This window comes from Ambystoma mexicanum, chromosome 14 (genome assembly GCF_040938575.1).
Source record: "Ambystoma mexicanum isolate Mex_15411 chromosome 14, UKY_AmexF1_1, whole genome shotgun sequence".
NCBI classification, from domain to species: domain Eukaryota; kingdom Metazoa; phylum Chordata; class Amphibia; order Caudata; family Ambystomatidae; genus Ambystoma; species Ambystoma mexicanum.
In genome coordinates, this window is record NC_090940.1 from 67651568 (window position 1) to 67670436 (window position 18869).

The window sequence follows — 18869 nt, forward strand, 5'->3', positions numbered from 1 at the left end:
TCGGCCCACCCACGTGACAGAGGCCACCTCCTCTTCGGGAACCTTGCAGATCCTACATTATTGCCACAATGATGGCTGCCATTCTGCACCATCCGAGACCCATGCAAGTCCACATACCCAACGTAAAATGCCACCAGTTTCAACACCAAGTAATGCACACACTGTGTTGTCCCCTGAGAATGATGCCAATATTTCCATTTCACTAACCAATAAGCTAACAAGGGCTGAGTGCATGGCGATCACTGACTGTTAAAGGCTATAGGATCATGCACGCTTTCTGTGCCGGTGCAGTGGATGCTGGCATGCGTATGGCCCCAGTGCTCTATTGCACCAGCCTCTGCTGAGGGGTAATGCTCCTAGTACACTGTGCCCGCTGTCTCCTCTTTCTGCCCCGACTCGCAGATGATTTCTCGTGCCTAACTGATTTACCCTCTCTGTGTCCAGAGCTCACAGTCCCCTCCTCCTGCATCCGAGTATGAGATAGCAGCTCTTTCTACTACAATACAGACTTTCCTTTCAAACTCACTGAGGTTCTTGCTTCTAGTCGTTACATGGGTGCTCCAAGCAGAGTCGTCTCGTGCTGCTTTTTGGTTATGATTAACACAGTATCAGAGTCCGGTTTTCTTTTAACAGCACTTGGATTCTGGGGTTCAGACCTCTATGTCCTCATCACAGGGTCCGTTGCTCTAATGGCAATGAGTTTTAAGGAAACATCACTTGCTTTCTGTGGCAGATCTTGAGTGTTGCCTTTTTGTTTAGGGCGTAGTGTCTCCCAACAGGAAACAAGTTTCAGTGGCAGCCTCTTCCCCTGGAGTCCCGCCCTTGCATGTTCCGAATGAATGCATCAAGATGATCCAGTTGCAATGGTCAATGGGGAATGCTTCTTCTTCACGGGTTGACTCTGTGATGCATTTAGCCCAAGCACTGCGTTGTCACAGGAAGCTGGGTCTTTCTCCTCCGTGTACGTCCCAGAAAATGGTAACACTGGACATGTATGAAGTTCTTCAGAAGCCTTTCAAGATAATGTACTGGGGAACTATTCCCAAGTGGCAAACAATATGGAACAACATTGGTCTCCACACGTCAAGACAGAAGTCCTGCTCTTTGGAGCAAGAGATCCAACCGCCCTCTCTTGACGGCCCTAAATCCACACACTGTATGCCGAAACTCACAAGAGAAGTGCAGAATTTAGGGGTTCTGACAGAGGCTGCTTGGACTTCACCCTTCAAACGAATTCAGTCACTGACGCACTCTTAAATCCCTTACACCCCTGAGAAGATGTCTGCCACTATTGACAATGCCTCTTAGAAACCCTCTGGCCCTTGCAGTAGCCATCTGCCATTTCATGACTCAATTATTCTGCACGGGTCGCTGACAATCAACACCATCAACCTCCTGCGAGAACAAAGCAACACTGCTGCCATCATGATTGGTCTGCAAAGGTCTGATCGTATTCTTCCGGCCATGAAAGCCAACAAGCGAACAATAGCAATTCAAGAGTTTGACTCGTCCATAAAGCACCATAAGGTAGAGCGCCACTGTACCTTTTAACCAAGAACCTTCTACCCGTCCACTCTGCCGTTTCTGATGCCATCTCTTCACACTCAAGACGCCTCTCACTGGTACTCTCTTCCCATTAACTTCTTATGATTCGGTCGAGGTCTTAACTCTCACTTGATACACCGAGCATCTGGACTGTGGTTGCAATGGAGACTGCTTTTACAGGCCATTCTCCTTTGATACGCTCCATGGCACCTGCATCACGGATGGCTTTACGTCGTGGCATTGTTTCTACTGGCCGGATCCTGCCAACTAATCTGCATAACTGTGGCAGAAAACACGCAGGACAACATATACTTAGTTCACCTTTGCAATGCCTGCTCAAAAAAGTCAGCTTCAGCAGTCAGAGGGCCATACCAAAAGCACAATTAATTCAAAGATTAAATTCATTTTTGCTGCTTCAGGTACTTAGGGCTTATGACTGCAGCATTTTGGGGCAAGAGATTGCTAAGCTTCTGCTTACTTGACACTTGTGGCTTTAAACACTCATGCCCGATGCAACGGGCTGGTGAGCAGATTATTTAGCAATAAATAGCATTGGTGGTTATGTTGAGGTCAGCGTGGAAAGCTTCTGGATTCATTTGGAAGTGCATTAAATGGACCAACAGTTTTTTCGAATCAACCCTGAAAATAATTCTTTCGAGGCCAAAGGCACCGACTGAATAATGCTTGTGAGGATTGTGTGCCAAGGATGGCGATACGTGGGCTCTCTTCTGGGAGTCCTATTTTATTAAGGAGATCACCAATTCCCTGACTTGAATAACCCTTGCTCATTTCCTGCCCCCAACCGGAATACAATTAAGCACCCATCATGTACCCTTCCTCTGCAGCCTCCGCACAGGCACCAAATACTCCAACCCAAGGTGGGTGCCATCGTGTTTCGAGCCCAGCACATGTGTCTCCAAATCTTAGACATATGGAGTAGGAAATACCTGGAAACTCTTCAAGCAGTGCTGTTGTGGTACTAGGGGGGGAACACACCTGGCATTCTCATTCTCCATTCATGACAATTCACTGGAACCATTTTCAGCAAATGGGGCAGAATTTAGGAGGAAAATATCACTGTCCCGTGCATGATTGAAAGCTCACGGTACTGGAAAATTTGAAAAAAATTAAATATCCTCATACGTTATACCCTGGAGCAGCAGCCCAAAAATAACCCTACGGCTTATGGCCTAATTTCAGCTTTCCATTAAACTGGGTCTATATGTCAAGGTTTTCCAGTCTTCTGCAACAATGTATCATAAACCAAACAGGGCTGAGGAAAAAAGGAATCTACAATGGGGAGAGGCGCGGAGGGCATTCTGTATTTTCTGCGCGGCATTGCAGGTGGGTCCTGCTATGGGCACAGTCCAAGATGAGGACCGATGTGGAACAAATTCTGCATCCAGCGACTATGGGGAAGGATAATGAACACTGTATCAATCGGTTACACATTGGCATCTTCCAGGCACCGGTGGAATGGACCGATTCAGGATTCCAATCACTTCTGTTCAAATGTCTGCAGTCGCCAGTGGGTCTACATCAAGCGTCATAGTCTTTCTTCTTTATTTAGCTCCCATAGTTGGGCTGTAACTGAGGTCAGCAGTATCTGGTGGCAGTAGAATTAAGGTTGCTGCTAAAGAACTGACTTCCAGTGCTGCTTTTAGGTGTTATGAGCTAGTAACGGACCCTAGAAAGCAATGGAAGCTTAATTCTGAAGTGCATGCGTCACACCGTAATATAGTTCATAGTGTGTATATATAGATGTGTGTATATATAATTTCTGTACTTTTTAAGGAGAGAGGATATTGAGAACAGTATAAACATTTTAGTTGAACAAAGAGATAATGGTATAGACTGTTTCTGGGCCCTTCCACAATATGCAGTCTTACCTATCTGCAGTTTTCCGGCATCCATGCTGCCCTTTCCATAGAATGCCCTTAAGCATAGCGGGAGGAGGTTGCTGTCTGTCGAGAGCTTCTGCAGGGTCTTCTGCAACACAGCAAGCAGCTCGCGGAATAAGGCAGGTAGCTCCTGGGAGACGACACCCTCCGAACCTACTGAGGGGGCAGACGGCGAGCTCCAGCCCAGGGTCAACGAGATGGACGCGCAGGAGCCAGAACTGGACGCAGCCGCGTCGCACACTATCTGCCAGTCCCCAGAGCGCTTGGCCAGCGCGACGTGGCTTCTCCGCGGCGGGTCGTCGATGCTGGCAATCACATGCCACTCAATGCAGGCACCCCGTGGAAGCTGTGGCACCACCACCACCACAAGCGGTGTTCCACAATCCGTCTGGTGCCCTCCGGCAGGGGCATCTTCTGCTTCACCCTGGAAGATACCAAGCAGTTTTTTAAAAAATATTTACCATTCAGAGGATCTGAAAGAATTTAAAAAACGCCAGTGCGCCTATAGAGAATGAATGAATGCATGTCATCTATAAATTAATCCAGCATTGTTATAAAAAATCTTTTGCATTTCAAGCATGTTGAGGTCAGCGAGGAAAGCTTCTGGATTCATTTGGAATTGCATTAAATGGAGCAACAGTTGTTTCGAATCAACCCAGAAAATTATTATTATTATTATTATTATTATTATTATTTATGTAGGCACCTCCTGAAAAATAGCCCTGCATACCTTTAAATAATCTGGCATATTTTTAAAATAATCTTCTGCATAGTCCCCGATATCATTCTATGCAACTTTTAAATCATTCTGTGCAATTTAAAATATTAACACACAACTCAAAGAGATTTCTATTTATTCTACATGCATTTAGTAATATCTTTAAAAACCTTGCATATTAACGGGTTTCAACATAAAAATAAAGTAATGGATAACAGCCATTAAAGCCACATTATTATTTAGTATGTAAATATGCTGGATTGGAATTTAAGTCCACCAGAAAAAAAGGAGAGAGCTTAGACAGCTAAAACCTCTGATGTCCCGCCCTTTTATTCTTTCAGTGAATATGATTAAAAACTCTACAAAAACTGGTTATATTGGATGAGGCCATGATGCTTCAGCAAAGTGCAGAGGACATGCTGAGGGCCATCTGTAAAAAAAAAAAAAAAACCCGGCGCGTTCTGGGATTTAATAAAGAGTAACGACGTGTCGCAGATGGCACTACAGACAAATAGCGTCTCTGAGAGGACGTGGGTGGACCATTTTAAAACCTTATACTCAGATAAGATAAAGTCACAAAGTGAGATTATAAAAGGGGAATCTGTAAAATGGCAAATTCCACATAGTGTGGAAGACATCTTGGCACTGATTAAAAAGGCAAGCAAGAACCAGAGGTCTGGCCCTATTTCCTGCATATTCTGCTTGAACAAATTGAAAGAATTTGTGACATACCAGCATTATGGAGGAGTGCGACTACAGTCCCAGTATTTAAAAAGGGCAATAGGGACAATACCAAAAACGATCACCCTATTGCCCTTTTGGATGTTATTGGACAATGTTTGGATCACTGCTACAGACCAGGCTGAATGAGTGTCATCAAGGGAAGACCTAGATGACATCTTTCACACAGAGTTTGACAGGGCCTCGGAACATCACTCTGAGAAATATACTAAAAGACAGAGCTTTGGAAGGCAAGTCAAAGACCAATTTAGCCTTTGTCGACAGCGTCAACGGGTCCCAGCTGTGGGGGGGGGGGGGTGAGCTGGCCAAATGGAATTGCCCAGTAGATCTTTTGGAGCCTCTGAAGGCACTGGACACAGGCAGAAGTCTGAGGGTTAGACTGATCTCTGCTGGTTTGCTATCCAAAGAGATAAATACATGCCAGGGGCTTCAACAGGGCTGCTCCCTAACACCAGCACTTTTCAATCTTTTCTTGTCGGACTTGGGTGACAAATTAAACCAGGTGAAAAGTTTCCCACCACGATTTGGTGGAAGGACAATCAGCTGGCTGCGGTACGCAGACAACTTGGTCCTGATGGACCAAACTGCGATTGGTCTACAGCGGCAGCTAGGAAAACTAGATGAGTATGTCCAAGAAAATGAGCCCGTAATAAACACACAGAAAACAAAGATACTAATCTTGGAACAAGCTGAAAGAAGGGTAAGATCTCCATTTGTCTGGCGCCTGAGGACAGTGTGCATAGAGCTGGTGGAGTCTTTTAGATATTTGGGAGCTTGTGTTAATACGAACAAGGTATCTTCAAACACTGACATTTTTTAAAGAAACAAGGCAAAAATGTTGGCAAATCAGGTAAGGGTTCTAGATAGGAAATGTTTCTGTGTTTCCATATTGTCGGTGCTGGAGTTTTATAAGTTACTGCGGCACTGACATATGGTTCTGAATCTTTATTATTTATACCTACGAGACTGTGGTCGGTTATTGAAGGTACATTTTGGAAGTGGGTCCTGCAAGGTCAACCCTAACACAGGTTCTACAGCAGGAATGGGGGTTGGTCTCGCTGAAAGCAATGGAAATCGCTGGCATTGTTTAGAAAATGTATTCTGGAAGCACTGCCTCCGATCTTTGATATTTAAAAAATGAAATGGCTACGGGCAGCGACAGAACATTGTCGACATGGGAAACGTGTTGTAGAGATTTCCTGGATATGGTGTGTGCCTCAGAGGATGATCCAAGGGGAAATCCAAATATGGCGAAACTGAAACTTTGGAAATTAGATTGGATTTTAACAATAGAAGAGGCAAGTAAGGTTAAACTGTTTTACCACTTGAAACATGAAACTAGGGCCTTTGGTTCTGTTCCCAAATATCTGAGCAAGTTTCCAAACAGCTTCTATAGAAACCAGTTTATGCGGATTCGGCTGAATGTACTCCCATCTAATGAAGTATTATCAACCAGACTATGTATCAAGCTGAGAGATGTGCAATGTAGCTATTGTAACAAAGAGCGAATGGCTGAAACGTTTGTGAAGAATTTTATGGATCCCTCACTGAAACCCTGCCTAAGGTCTCCTCACAGGTGGCCAGGGAAAGGCAGACGCTTCCTGATCCTGACCTTGGGCGGTGGAGTACTGCGGGAGGATCACCTGGGAGAAGACAGGGCCCAGGTGGGTGAGGAGATCCCACGGGATGAGACGCAGTATTTGTCCTCTGAAAGGAAGTGCCTTTCTGGGTTGCCAAACCTGGAAATGGCATATTGCCACTAGAGAGTCCCTGACCCACATATAAGATCTGTGGCCCGGGGTACAGGCTCTGTTAAAACTAAGCAGTCCATGTCAATACAAAAACCTTTTAGGAATAAATACCGTCCCTGCTCCCTAAGGTATAACATAAAAAGGATCCAGAGAAAATGCCTTAAAACCCATGTAACTCCTCTGTAACAGCCAATCCTAACCGTCCATCTTTGAATGAGCATAAGGGAAATAAATATACCCTTAAAAATAGCCCAAAAAATGAAAGAACTTACTTTATTGAAGGGGACTACAAGTCCCATAATCCCAGAAGTACTGGGACGAGGAAGAGGGCCGAGGGGGCAAGCTGCAGCAGTAGTCAGGCAACACCTGAAGGAACATGGAAGGCATAAAATCCCCCCCCCTCCTCCCCCAGGTGCAGGCAATTGGAAGGACCTGGAACTGTCACTGGAATGCGAGCTGTAGCAGTAGTAGCAGAAGGAAGAAGGCACAAAGCTAGCAAACCAAACAGAAGTGGTAAAACAAGAAGGTGGTATGTAGATTTGCTAGTAGAACTTTGGTTAACAAACTTTTCCATTGACTTTGAAAAATCAAGAACTGATTTTAGACATTTCTTTTGTTGGTTGAACACTAACAGATCTGACGTTGAATCCTGGGGAATGGAAATTACCCAGGACATGATGTTATCCAGGGACTGTGAATGTTGTTCACGTGATGTTATATTGTCATATATTTTCTTTGGATCTTTGTTGTTGAGTATGAGGGCCAGGTATCCTGTGTTCCCTTAGCTTTAGTTAGGCAGGGAAATCCTCAGCAGAGTAGGGATAGTGAAGCACTTTTTAATATTATGGGCCTCATCACGAGTTGGGCGGTTTCCCAGCTGGGATACCGCCCAAGTATATTTGTGTTACCGCACAACCCTCTGGTGGTATTACCGCCGGATCACAGTAACAGTAATTCCCCATTCCCCATTGGGTCCATTAAACCCAATGGGGAATTTTCAGCGCAATTAGCGGGCGCTAATAGCACGGCGCTAATTGCGCCCGAAAAATGTCATTTTTCCGGTACATTTACCCACAGCTTGGAGCTCGAGTAAATGCTGCCATGTTTGGGGCGGATCCTTAAATGCAGTGGTAATAGCGTTACCGCCGCATTTAAGGGCTACCGCCCAACTCGTGATGAGACCCAATGTCTTGAATAAAATGACGAATGTTGATAAATCAACAGTTACAAAAGAAATACATGAATTGGTGCACTCCTAATCTAGTAGACTTTTTATGAAAGTAGTCGAGAACAAATGTCAATTTAAATTAAGGTGCGGAGGAGGAACTGAGATCCTGGCACAAGACCTCCACAAATAACAAAACACAAGAAAGAGAAGGCTCAAGCTTTGAACCCTCCCGTCCCCTGCACACTGTTGTGTGTTGGCTAAACCAACTACTGTAAACTCGAAATGGTTAATTCTGTTTGTAAATAACAATAATAGACCAAAAGCAAATTTTGGAGAACACAAAAATGTGTATATTTTGTTTAAGGTTACAAATAAAATTTTGAAGGCAAAAAAAAATCACAATATTCTTGCAAAGAAGGAATAATTTGAAGAAGTGTTGCTAGTAGTCTGTTTTTCATTTGGCGACGCATTTCGAGGATGAAAACCTCTTCTTCTTAGGCCTAAACATACTATAAACATATGTATAAATAATAGACAAATGGTGTATAACACATTGTATTTGTACATTCATGCTATAAGGATTGAAAAGTTTATAGGCTAGAGAAAACAATAAAATTGTAGCTCTGTTTCCAAAATATAGATAATAATCATGCTAGTGTATTTGCATTCACATTAGTTTATGTCACATTAAGTTCAATTGACCACAATCAATCTTAAAATAATTAGATTCCTAAACAGCCAATATTTGCTCCTAGGATAGGCCCAAAGCCTGTGTGGATGAAGGTCCCAAAATCACCACTAATCATCAACCCGAGTAGTAGTGAAAGAGAAACATACAAGTGAGAAATAAATGAAGTGATCTGGTTTACCTGAAAGTATAAAGAAAATGATGATGTGAGTGCAATGTCTATCACCCCAAGGAGAAGGGGTGGCAGTGCGTATATCGAGATGCGGAAAGCTGCTTCATAATAGGCGTAGTGGCCGTCAACCAAGTCAACAACATTGGCTTGCTCAATCTGAAAAATATGGAAATATAATGATCAACGGGTGTCAAAGGGTGGTGGTGTGCACCCTATTATTGGCGTAGTGATAGATATCCCCTAGTATCCAAATATTACTCCTCATAAAGTCTAAATAAAGGGTGGCCATCATATCCTCCAATCGGGGGGCCAGCATGGTCACTAAATAAGTAAAGAGTGAGTCTACATCTAATATGGCAAAACCATCTGGTATACATAACTTACATTATTATAATCATTTCTGAAGGTTCACAGGGAACACTATATTTTAAAAAATGCTTGCTAGTCCAGAGTGGTCGTAGAGGTCTGTTCAAAGAACACTGAATTTCCACAATTGCTTCAAAAAAAATTGGTCTGCAAACAAAATATATTATAGAAGTATAAATGAGATGGAAAAGGTATATAGGCAGGAGTAAGGAAGAAATATACTGATGAACGTGGGTAGCTAGATAGAATACGTACCTAGATAGTAAAGAAAGATGGATCAGGCATGTTTAGACCAAATTCCGGGTTAAGAGCCGGGAAAACCATGTGGTGAATGTGAGACAAGAATACATCAGTGGATAGGTACAGTCTTCGAACAGTTCTACGGTATCCAAACTGTAAGAGGTAAGTATAAAATAGAAGAGTGCTATAAACAAGCATGTAGAATAATAATGAAGTAATGAAACGTCCCTAATCGGATTCTCTATCTATTACAGGAGCAATCGCTCTTACCTGTAGCCGTGCGATTGAGAAAATGGTTCTAGCTCAGCGTCGAGGCATCGGCGACCGTTACCATGGTAACGCGCTACGCCCTTATAAGCAAAAAACACGTCGTGTACGTGCACCAAGTTATCCAATCAGGGAACTTCAATAATAGAAACTGAAGAAGGGACTAACAACGTTCAACTGGAATAGTCTGCCCGCCATCTTTAAATGTTTAAAGGAACGTAAATACACGTTTAAGTGTCCTAATGAATTACAAAGATATAACACATGGGATGGCGTTTGGAAATCGAAAAAGGGGATTAAACAGGCAAATAAAATGAGGATGGAAAGAAAACCGTCGATAGAGGACTCTAAAACGATAAATGAAAAAATAAAGACAGCTGACTAGTAAGCATTTTTCAAAATATAGTGTTCCTTGTGAACCTTCAGAAAGGATTATAATAATGTAAGTTATGTATACCAGATGGTTTTGCCATATTAGATGTAGACTCACTCCGTACTTATTTATTGACCACGCTGGCCCCCCGATTGGAGGATATGATGGCCACCCTTTATTTAGACTTTATGAGGAGTAATATTTGGATACTAGAGGATATCAATCACTACACCAATAATAGGGTGCACACCACCACCCTTTGACACCCGGGATTGAGCAAGCCAATGTTGTTGACGGCCACTACGCCTATTATGAAGCAGCTTTCCGCATCTCGATATACGCACTGCCACCCCTTCTCCTTGGGGTGATAGACATTGCACTCACATCATCATTTTCTTTATACTTTCAGGTAAACCAGATCACTTCATTTATTTCTCACTTGTATGTTTCCCTTTCATTACTACTCGGGTTGATGATTAGTGGTGATTTTGGGACCTCCATCCACACAGGCTTTGGGCCTATCCTAGGAGCAAATATTGGCTGTTTAGGAATCTAATTATTTTAAGATTGATTGTGGTCAATTGAACTTAATGTGACACAAACTAATGTGAATGTAAATACACTAGCATGATTATTATCTATATTTTGGAACCAGAGCTACAATTTTATTTTTTTCTCTAACCTATAAACATTTCAATCCTTATAGCATGAATGTACAAATACAATGTGTTATACACCATTTGTCTATTATTTATACATCTGTTTATAGTCTATTTAGGCCTAAGAAGAAGAGGTTTTCATCCTCGAAATGCATCGCCAAATGAAAAACAGACCACTAGCAACACTTCTTCAAATTATTCCTTCTTTGCAAGACTATTGTGATTGTTTTTTGCCTGCAAAATTTTATTTGTAACCTTAAACAAAATATACACATTTTTGTGTTCTACAAAATTTGCTTTTGGTCTATTATTGTTATTTACAAACAGAAATAACCATTTCGAGTTTACAGTAGTTGGTTTAGCCAACCCACAACAGTGTGCAGGGGACGGGAGGGTTCAAAGCTTGAGCCTTCTCTTTCTTGTGTTTTGATAAATCAACAGTTCTCCGCCTCGCATTACTGAGCCCTCACACTTGCACCAAAAACTGCTATTTTGCACAGCTCTAACAGATTTTAAAACTAAGCACTTTAATACCTACTTGCACAGTTTGAGCAATTAAATGCCCGAAGAAGGGTGATCTCTTTTGATAAGTGGCGAAATTACATCATTGGTTTTAGTAACAAAAAAAACGTTTTAAATATGACATTTTAGAAATGGTTTTGTCTTGAGGTGATTATATGGATTTTAATGGTTTCTCTTTTTTTTTGTTTAAGCTGGAATGTGTGTGATGTAATACATTCTTAAAGGTTTGTAATAAACCAAAATGCAATACAATAAAGAAAAAAGAAAAAGTCCACAATTTAAACTCCCATTATATCATGGTTATCATGTTTGGTTGTGCCACTTAAATCCGATCTGCACACAAAGTTAATTAGTGATGAATTTTAGTGAGCAATATGCACCGCCTGCGGCATGCCTACCCTTCTCTGTGCATGGCGACGAGGGAGGGGGCGATAGTGGAACTGGGGAAATCTTAAGATAAATAAGGTTGCAGTCTCAAAGCATGAGCCCCTTATGTGCATCCAATGGCTGTGGAGGGCTTCTGAAGAGAAGAAGGGTGGGATGGTTGAGCACCGTGTCTCTGCACAACTTTATGTTTTTGTGTCTATGTCTGAGTTTGCATGCTGCCAAGTCTGTGCTTGGCCCACAACTCTTACACAGTAACACTACCTACCATGGCCACTGGGTATTTGGCCGGGGCACAGTTACCAGTACTGTAGTCCCACTGCACTTAGACTGCACCAAAATGAGCACCGCTCCTTCAGCAATACCACTGGCACAGTAAGCATACCTGGGGGCTACTTGGCATAGCCTCCGGACAGAGCAACCCTACCTGCCGTTCACCTACTTACTTCATCCTACCACTTCTGGGTAGTCTACCGCCTTCTCCTTACACTGGCCAACCATCTCAGTTTCCCTCTCTCGTCTCCAGTCTCCATCCCAATTTCTGAAAGCCTCTCCATCTCCTACTTTACACCTTCCGATAGTATTGAACTTCCTGTTTGCCCACCTCCTCCTTCACGTATACTGTAAAGTTCTCCTTATGCTCCATGACCAGTTTCAGGTCTGCGTTTCCAACCATGTTTTCACACTATCACTAACCTCCTGTTCTCAGTCTCCATCAACCTCATGATAACTTTCACGCAACTCCTTACTGTCTTCACCAGCCTCCTCAGAATCATCACAAACTTCCTCCTTACTGTAGGCAGCCTCCTCCTCACTACTTTCTAGCTCTAAATATCTTCTTCAGCCTCTAGGTTCTTTATCCAGAATGGATCCCAGCCCATGTGGCCTCACCCAGTCGGCTGTCGCACTTCCAGCCTCCCAGTTCTTTATCCAGAATGGATCCCAGCCCATGTGGCCTCACCCAGTCGGCTGTCGCACTTCCAGCCTCCCAGTTCTTTATCCAGAATGGATCCCAGCCCATGTGGCCTCACCCAGTCGGCTGTCGCACTTCCAGCCTCCCAGTTCTTTATCCAGAATGGATCCCAGCCCATGTGGCCTCACCCAGTCGGCTGTCTCAATTCCAGCCTCCCAGTTCTTTATCCGGAATGGATCCCAGCCCATGTGGCCTCACCCAGTCGGCTGTCGCACTTCCAGCCTCCCAGTTCTTTATCCAGAATGGATCCCAGCCCATGTGGCCTCACCCAGTCGGCTGTCGCACTTCCAGCCTCCCAGTTCTTTATCCAGAATGGATCCCAGCCCATGTGGCTTCACCCAGCCGGCTGTCGCACTTCCAGCCTCCCAGTTCTTTATCCAGAACGGGCCTTTTGATGTGGTCTCTTACAGCCCCCTCATGAGTCTTTATCCATATCCAGCTGCTCCTGCTCTGCCGTCACCCAGCTCTGGGATCCCAAACTCCTGGGGTCTTTATTCACCCCCAGGTGTCCCTTGCCCGATCTCACCAAAAACTCTGGGTCTTTAGCCACTGCATCCTCCCTTGGCTAGCGTCACCCAGGCTCCTTTGCCTCACCTCCTACCCCCTCTTGTGCTTCCAGTATTGACTAATCTTTGCCAAACTACTCAATCCAACTCCAACCTCCTCTCTCCAAACACCCACAATGCCAAACTGAGCTTGTGGGCTTTTATAGTCCCGTGCTCCCTTCTCCTGGGATGGGCTCTTTGAAAGAGACTTCACCCGTGACCTGGAATTTGTGAGGGGCTGTGATTAGCTGCCCTTAAAAGGCTCACAAGAGCTTACTCTATGTTTTTGGGGTTAGGCCAAGCCTGTACTTGCTTGTCTGCATCTTGGAATCCACTTTCCCTTTGCTTTTCCTGTTACTGCAGGGAGGGCAGGGCTCCACTGCATGCAAAACTGATGCTGGTAAATCCTTGAACATTCTATTTAATCCTCCTGAGTGTGAAAGGAATGCTTGTCTTCAATACAATTGCAACTTTGCATCGCTCTTGAGTGAAAACTCAGGCGATAAACAATGGATTTGTAAGATTGTATCATTTGCATGTGGAAATGCTGCCAGTAAACCGTGAACTCACAATATTGTGTCACTCACAGGAACCAGAGGTTTTGAGGGAATTTCTCTGGGGTTTTGAATTAATTAATTCTCTAGCAGGATCTTAAGCAACAGTAACATTGTAGGGGTGTTTTCAATTGGAGACTTGGGGTCTGGCTAGGGGGACATGCAGTCTCTTTAACCTGAGATGGGGTTGGTATAGATTGCTCCTGTGAATGTCCCCTGCCATGCCTCGGGGACTGAGGGATGGTGGCGAGGAGATCCTCCCTTGGATCATTCCAAACCTTGGATCAATCCTTCATCTGTCAGCTGAGCACTGCAATGTGGCTTCAACTTCAAAGCTGTCAAAGGCCTCATTCGCCTGCTCTTCTTCTCATCCTGGTATATAGAAAGGAATTCCAGGAAATGGGCTATGACTTCACACGAGTTGCCCCAAGGAGGACTATCAACCATAAGGATAAAGGGGTAACATCCTATGAGAGTGCAAGTAAGAAAGACTCATTGGACATTGACACATCAGTTAAACGTATTGTGTTAGAAATATCAAAACACCAAACGCCATGTGAAAAGACATCAAGATTCAATGTAGATGCTGATTACTGTAATAAACTGGATGGACCATAATAACCTGATAAGAGAGGGGTGGAGGTACTGTCATGGAACACAAGAAGCTTCCACTCATTCATATCCAAACAGGAGGGGCTGGCATATTTGACGGATTTGGACATATTTGCCTTGCAAGAAACATGCTATATGGGTGCGTGGGCCCTGGAGGGGTACACCATCATTCAGAGGAAAGTGATTAGAAAGTACAAAGGGAGACCATTTGGTGGGATAATATTGGGTGTGAAAAATAATTGGAAAATAACAGTTTCACACTGAATTATGACCTAGGAAGAATCTTGGAAGGACCAGTGAGAAGCGAGATCTGGAGAATGCTCATTATTAACCTCTACAATCCACCTAATGATACCCATACATGGGATATCATCGAGGAAATAGAAAAAATGATAGGGAACTGGACCTAGGAGAACCCAGAGGCATTATATATAATCCTGGGAGATTTAAACTACCAAAGATTTAACAAGTGTACTAATGCGAGAATGGGAAATTTGACCACGACCACCAATTAAAGAAGTGTCAGGATTGTGCAATATAAGGAGGAAGACACTATACTGGGGGACCGTTGGGTGGAACTGCTGGGGGAAAATCGCCTCTACCAGATGATCACACAAAGTGAGCCTTCTGGCAGCCTCGCCCTTCACATGGTCAGTGGGAAATCGCTCCTCCTGGATAGATTACGTACTGTTCCCTGAATCGGTGCGTCCGATGGTGGGTGACTTAATCCTAAAACGGACAAAACTCAGTGATCATGTTATACAAAAATGTAGTCTAAAGATAAGTACTGAAACTAAAGAAGAAATGGTTGGTCAAAGTAGCATAAACAATGCAGGAAATAGAATACATTGAATGGTTAATTGTATAAATGATTACACATCATAGATTTAACATCACAAATTGGCTAAAGGAATTTGAACGAATTGCTAAAGCTGCCAAAACATGTATACAAAATAAGCAGAAAGGCTTTAAAAAAACATATATTTTGAAAAAACACATGATATAGTAATAGCAAAGGAAAACGGAAGGTTCATAAAGAAATAACAAAACTTAAGGATGAAAGGGTACACCAGCCTCCAACGCCTGGAAAAAATCACTAATTTGAAAACAAGATACAAAAACGTTGTTAGAAGACATAAGGCCTCCACCAGCTCTAAAAATGGTTTGTATTGCGGGATGTGCTAAAGAGTTCTGACTCTTGTCGTTTTTGGAAAAATGTTCAGACCCACACATCGGCCCAAGGTTTAGGAAAGAAGAATATTAACTGTATTACAGAAAATACTTGGGAAAATACATAAGAGGCATATACAATAAAAAAGGGACACAAACGACATGGGATGAATACAGAGCCTGCAGTGAGCAAATATACATGTGGGATTCTTATGATATAGAAAGGATAATTTTCAAATTTAAATCCTCAAAAGCCCTGGGCCCTGATGGGATCCCGAACCTCGTTTTTAAAAGTTATCCTATATTTTGGTTGAAGATCTTGGACTACAAATTCACATCTATTATAGAGACGGGTGAGTTACCAACGAGCTAAAAAGCATCCATTCTGATTCCCATATTTAAAAAGGGAGCCAGAGATGATCCCTCAAACTATAGACTTCTGGCGATGATGGATGTGTGCTCCAAGATCTTTACCAAACTACTATTGGTAGAACTAAATAAGTGGATAAAGAGGAATAACAGATTGCCCATGCAACAAACAGGGTGTCGAAGAGGGATGGGGCAATTTCTAACCCATGGTTGTTAACATATCTAATTTGTCAGACCCTAAACAAGAAAGAAGGGGCCCTACAAATATGTGATGTAGATTATAAGGGGGCGTTTGATACGGTCGACCGTAACATCTTCTGGTCCAAACTAAGGGAGTGGCAAATAAATGACACGTTATCGTACTTCATTAAGGAGCTTTATTCCAACACTAGCGTCCAAGTGAAGTTAGACCAGGAGGGCACCTTGAGTTAAAGACTAGATACAAACTTTGGTCTGAAAAAAGGTTGCCCCCTATCTCCCACCCTATATAATCTATAGGTGTCAGATATGGGTGTGGCACTTGTGAGAAACCAGAAGGTGTCTCACCCACCAGTCCCCAGTGATCTGTCATCCAGGTGTCCAGAATACGGTCATTGCTTTTGGATCCAGTTCCTGGGGGTGGACCAGTGTTGGAGGATCACCTGGGTGAGGGGTCTTCGGGGAGTGGGGCATCAGATGGTGAGACGCGCTATCCGCTTCCCTGTAATACCTTTACCCCATCTGGCCAGGTAGGATATTTAGAAACTCAACCTGCCCACCTTTACAACACAAACACTTTCACACGGACAGCTCGCTATGAGAGAAAACAGACTAACACTGGAGCAGTATACCTGACGTGGCCCAATACAATGGTCAGGCGAGGTTGGGCAATTACTGACCATCACACACACCTGACTTCCATTAAGCTTCTGCATACTGTGAAGGGCGGAGCACGAGAGCACACTTTGAGCAAGGCAAAGCACACGAGGAAACAGCAGGTTCAAGACGGCAGCTGAACGAGAGAAGAAAGATGGCAAGGCAGAAGGGGACTGCAAGGAAGGAAGTTCTCTCGACCTTTTCGACAAGGAACCGTTACTTTCCAGAGACCTCAAGAATCGAAAGCGTAAGACCAGGAAACCAGACTAAAGAATCCTGCATTGTGTGTCGGAGATACCCAGGGCCCTCCAGCGTCAATATTCGAGACGGGGAGAATCTGCAGCCGCCTTGGTACCGTCCTTGGCCCCAGGAGCAAGGCTGTGTCAGTGAGATCGGCACGGCTGGTGAGTTGGGGAGACCGATCAAGACCGGTCTGTGTTGAGGACAGGGTTGCAAGCAGCAACATTGTATGGCGAAAGCTGGAAAGAATATTGTTAAAATGCGTGTGATAAGAGATGCAGGTAAAGTGAACTGCTGATGAGCGATTGAACTAAGATGCAACACCTTTGACAGAGTGGTCTGGCACCAAGTGGGTGCTCAATTGAAGGTCTCTGTAAGGTATCCAGCTGAAAAGTGGCAAAATGGAAAGTGAGGAAAAGGTTATATCAAGAAGAAAACAAGTAATTGTCAATCGAAGTGGTCCTGCAACGGGTCAAGCAAAATCCTGCCAACATTCTAAAGTCTTCAATTTGGATGAAGTAGAGAAAGTTTGGAAAAGTAGATAAATTTGGTCTGAGCCAGCCAGAGAGACACCAATAGAAGATTTTGTGTCAAAGTGAGTCGGACCCCGGTGTAGGGGGGGCCGGGATCAACAATAAATCACCTGAGATTAGTGGTATATGTGAAATCCTAAGAAGAAAGGAACTTTGTGTCAAGTGGGTCTGAGCCTGACGTAGGGGAACAGTAAATCACCAGAGAGAAGTTAGAAAGGAACTGTTTGTCGTGTTGCACGAGGCCCTCTGAAATAAGAGACTTTGAATGGCAAATAGACGTTGGCACAGAAGGCCATGATGTTGAGGTTTTGAACTGCATCCTCAGGCTAGAGAAGCCAGAGACTGTGCTAAGTTTGAGCGTGCCGCCTTGTCCAGTTCTGAAAACATGGGGAAGGGAAGTCAACGGCTTGAATATCCTGACATATCATTTCTTGAACACTTTTCTTTTGCATAACATTGTTTCCCACACTATTTATATTTAGAAGTAAGGATTGGGAATAGGTTTATTAGTATAGGCCCTTTTATTTTGCCAGGACTGCGTTTATTTTTTTTTTGGTGGTCGTAGCTTGCCCCCATCTTTAGATTTAGGATTAGATAGGCGTTTTTCAAACCCAATTAAGGTCAATAATCACCCTTGAACTGTGATCACTTGTGTCTGTCTTACTGTTTGATGCCATGCCTTCCTTACACACTGGACAAATGCCATAGCTTTCCGCCTAAAACAGAAAACACAAAATGGGGTGACTGGCATATGCGGACGACACCAAATTAATGAACAAGGCACAAATTGGTTTACAAAAGAGCATAGTTACCTATTCCCAAGCTGACAATCTGACTGTTCATCACCAAAAGACTCAAATCAGGGCAACAGGCGCGCTTAAAAAAAGAGCAACACTGAACTGGGTATGGAAAATAAACCAAGAGAGAATTGAGGTTGTTCAAGCATACGTATACTTGGGCATGCAGATATTTTAAAAAAATGGATGTGGTACAATTAGAAAGATATATATCCCAAAAAATGGAAAGAAAATGTGAGACTATAATGAGCTTTATCAGAGAGAAAGGTGGCTTCTCAATGGAGGGCTTTGTAAAACTATATAAAAGCTGCATTATTCCAAGCATGTGCTATGGACTAGAAGTCGTCACCATTAGGGAAACAGACTGGCTGAAGAAACTAGAGGGCCAAGTGTGGAAAAGGGTCTTAGGGTTGCCACAATCTGCTCCTGTAGAAGGGGTCCACTGCGAACTGGGACTTACTTCACTTACCACGCAAAGGACCATTCTGATGGGCACACTATATATACACACATGGTCCATATTGGTTACCCAGCGGAATCCATACTCAGCATTTTTAAACCAAAATCAGAAAATGATGCAACAGATAAGGCACTGTCGGAATGCTGCAGTGATGTAAATAAATTATTCAATGTCATTGGTTTAGTAATTGAGGAACATATGGTTCTCTCAGACATGGAGAAACAACTGAAAAAGTGTGCCACAACATGGGAGAAGACACCCCAATA

The 18869-nt window shown here is 43.4% G+C and overlaps 1 protein-coding gene across 1 annotated transcript in view; it reads right to left on the reverse strand.

The window, feature by feature from the left end:
• The window catches only part of DPH6 (diphthamine biosynthesis 6), a 785760-nt gene that overhangs the window by 67587 nt on the left and 699304 nt on the right, over positions 1–18869 (reverse strand). Inside the window, exon 14 of the mRNA XM_069638528.1 lies at positions 3435–3870. Coding sequence (XP_069494629.1) covers positions 3435–3870 — 436 coding nt within the window. The remainder of the gene's footprint in view (positions 1–3434; positions 3871–18869) is intronic.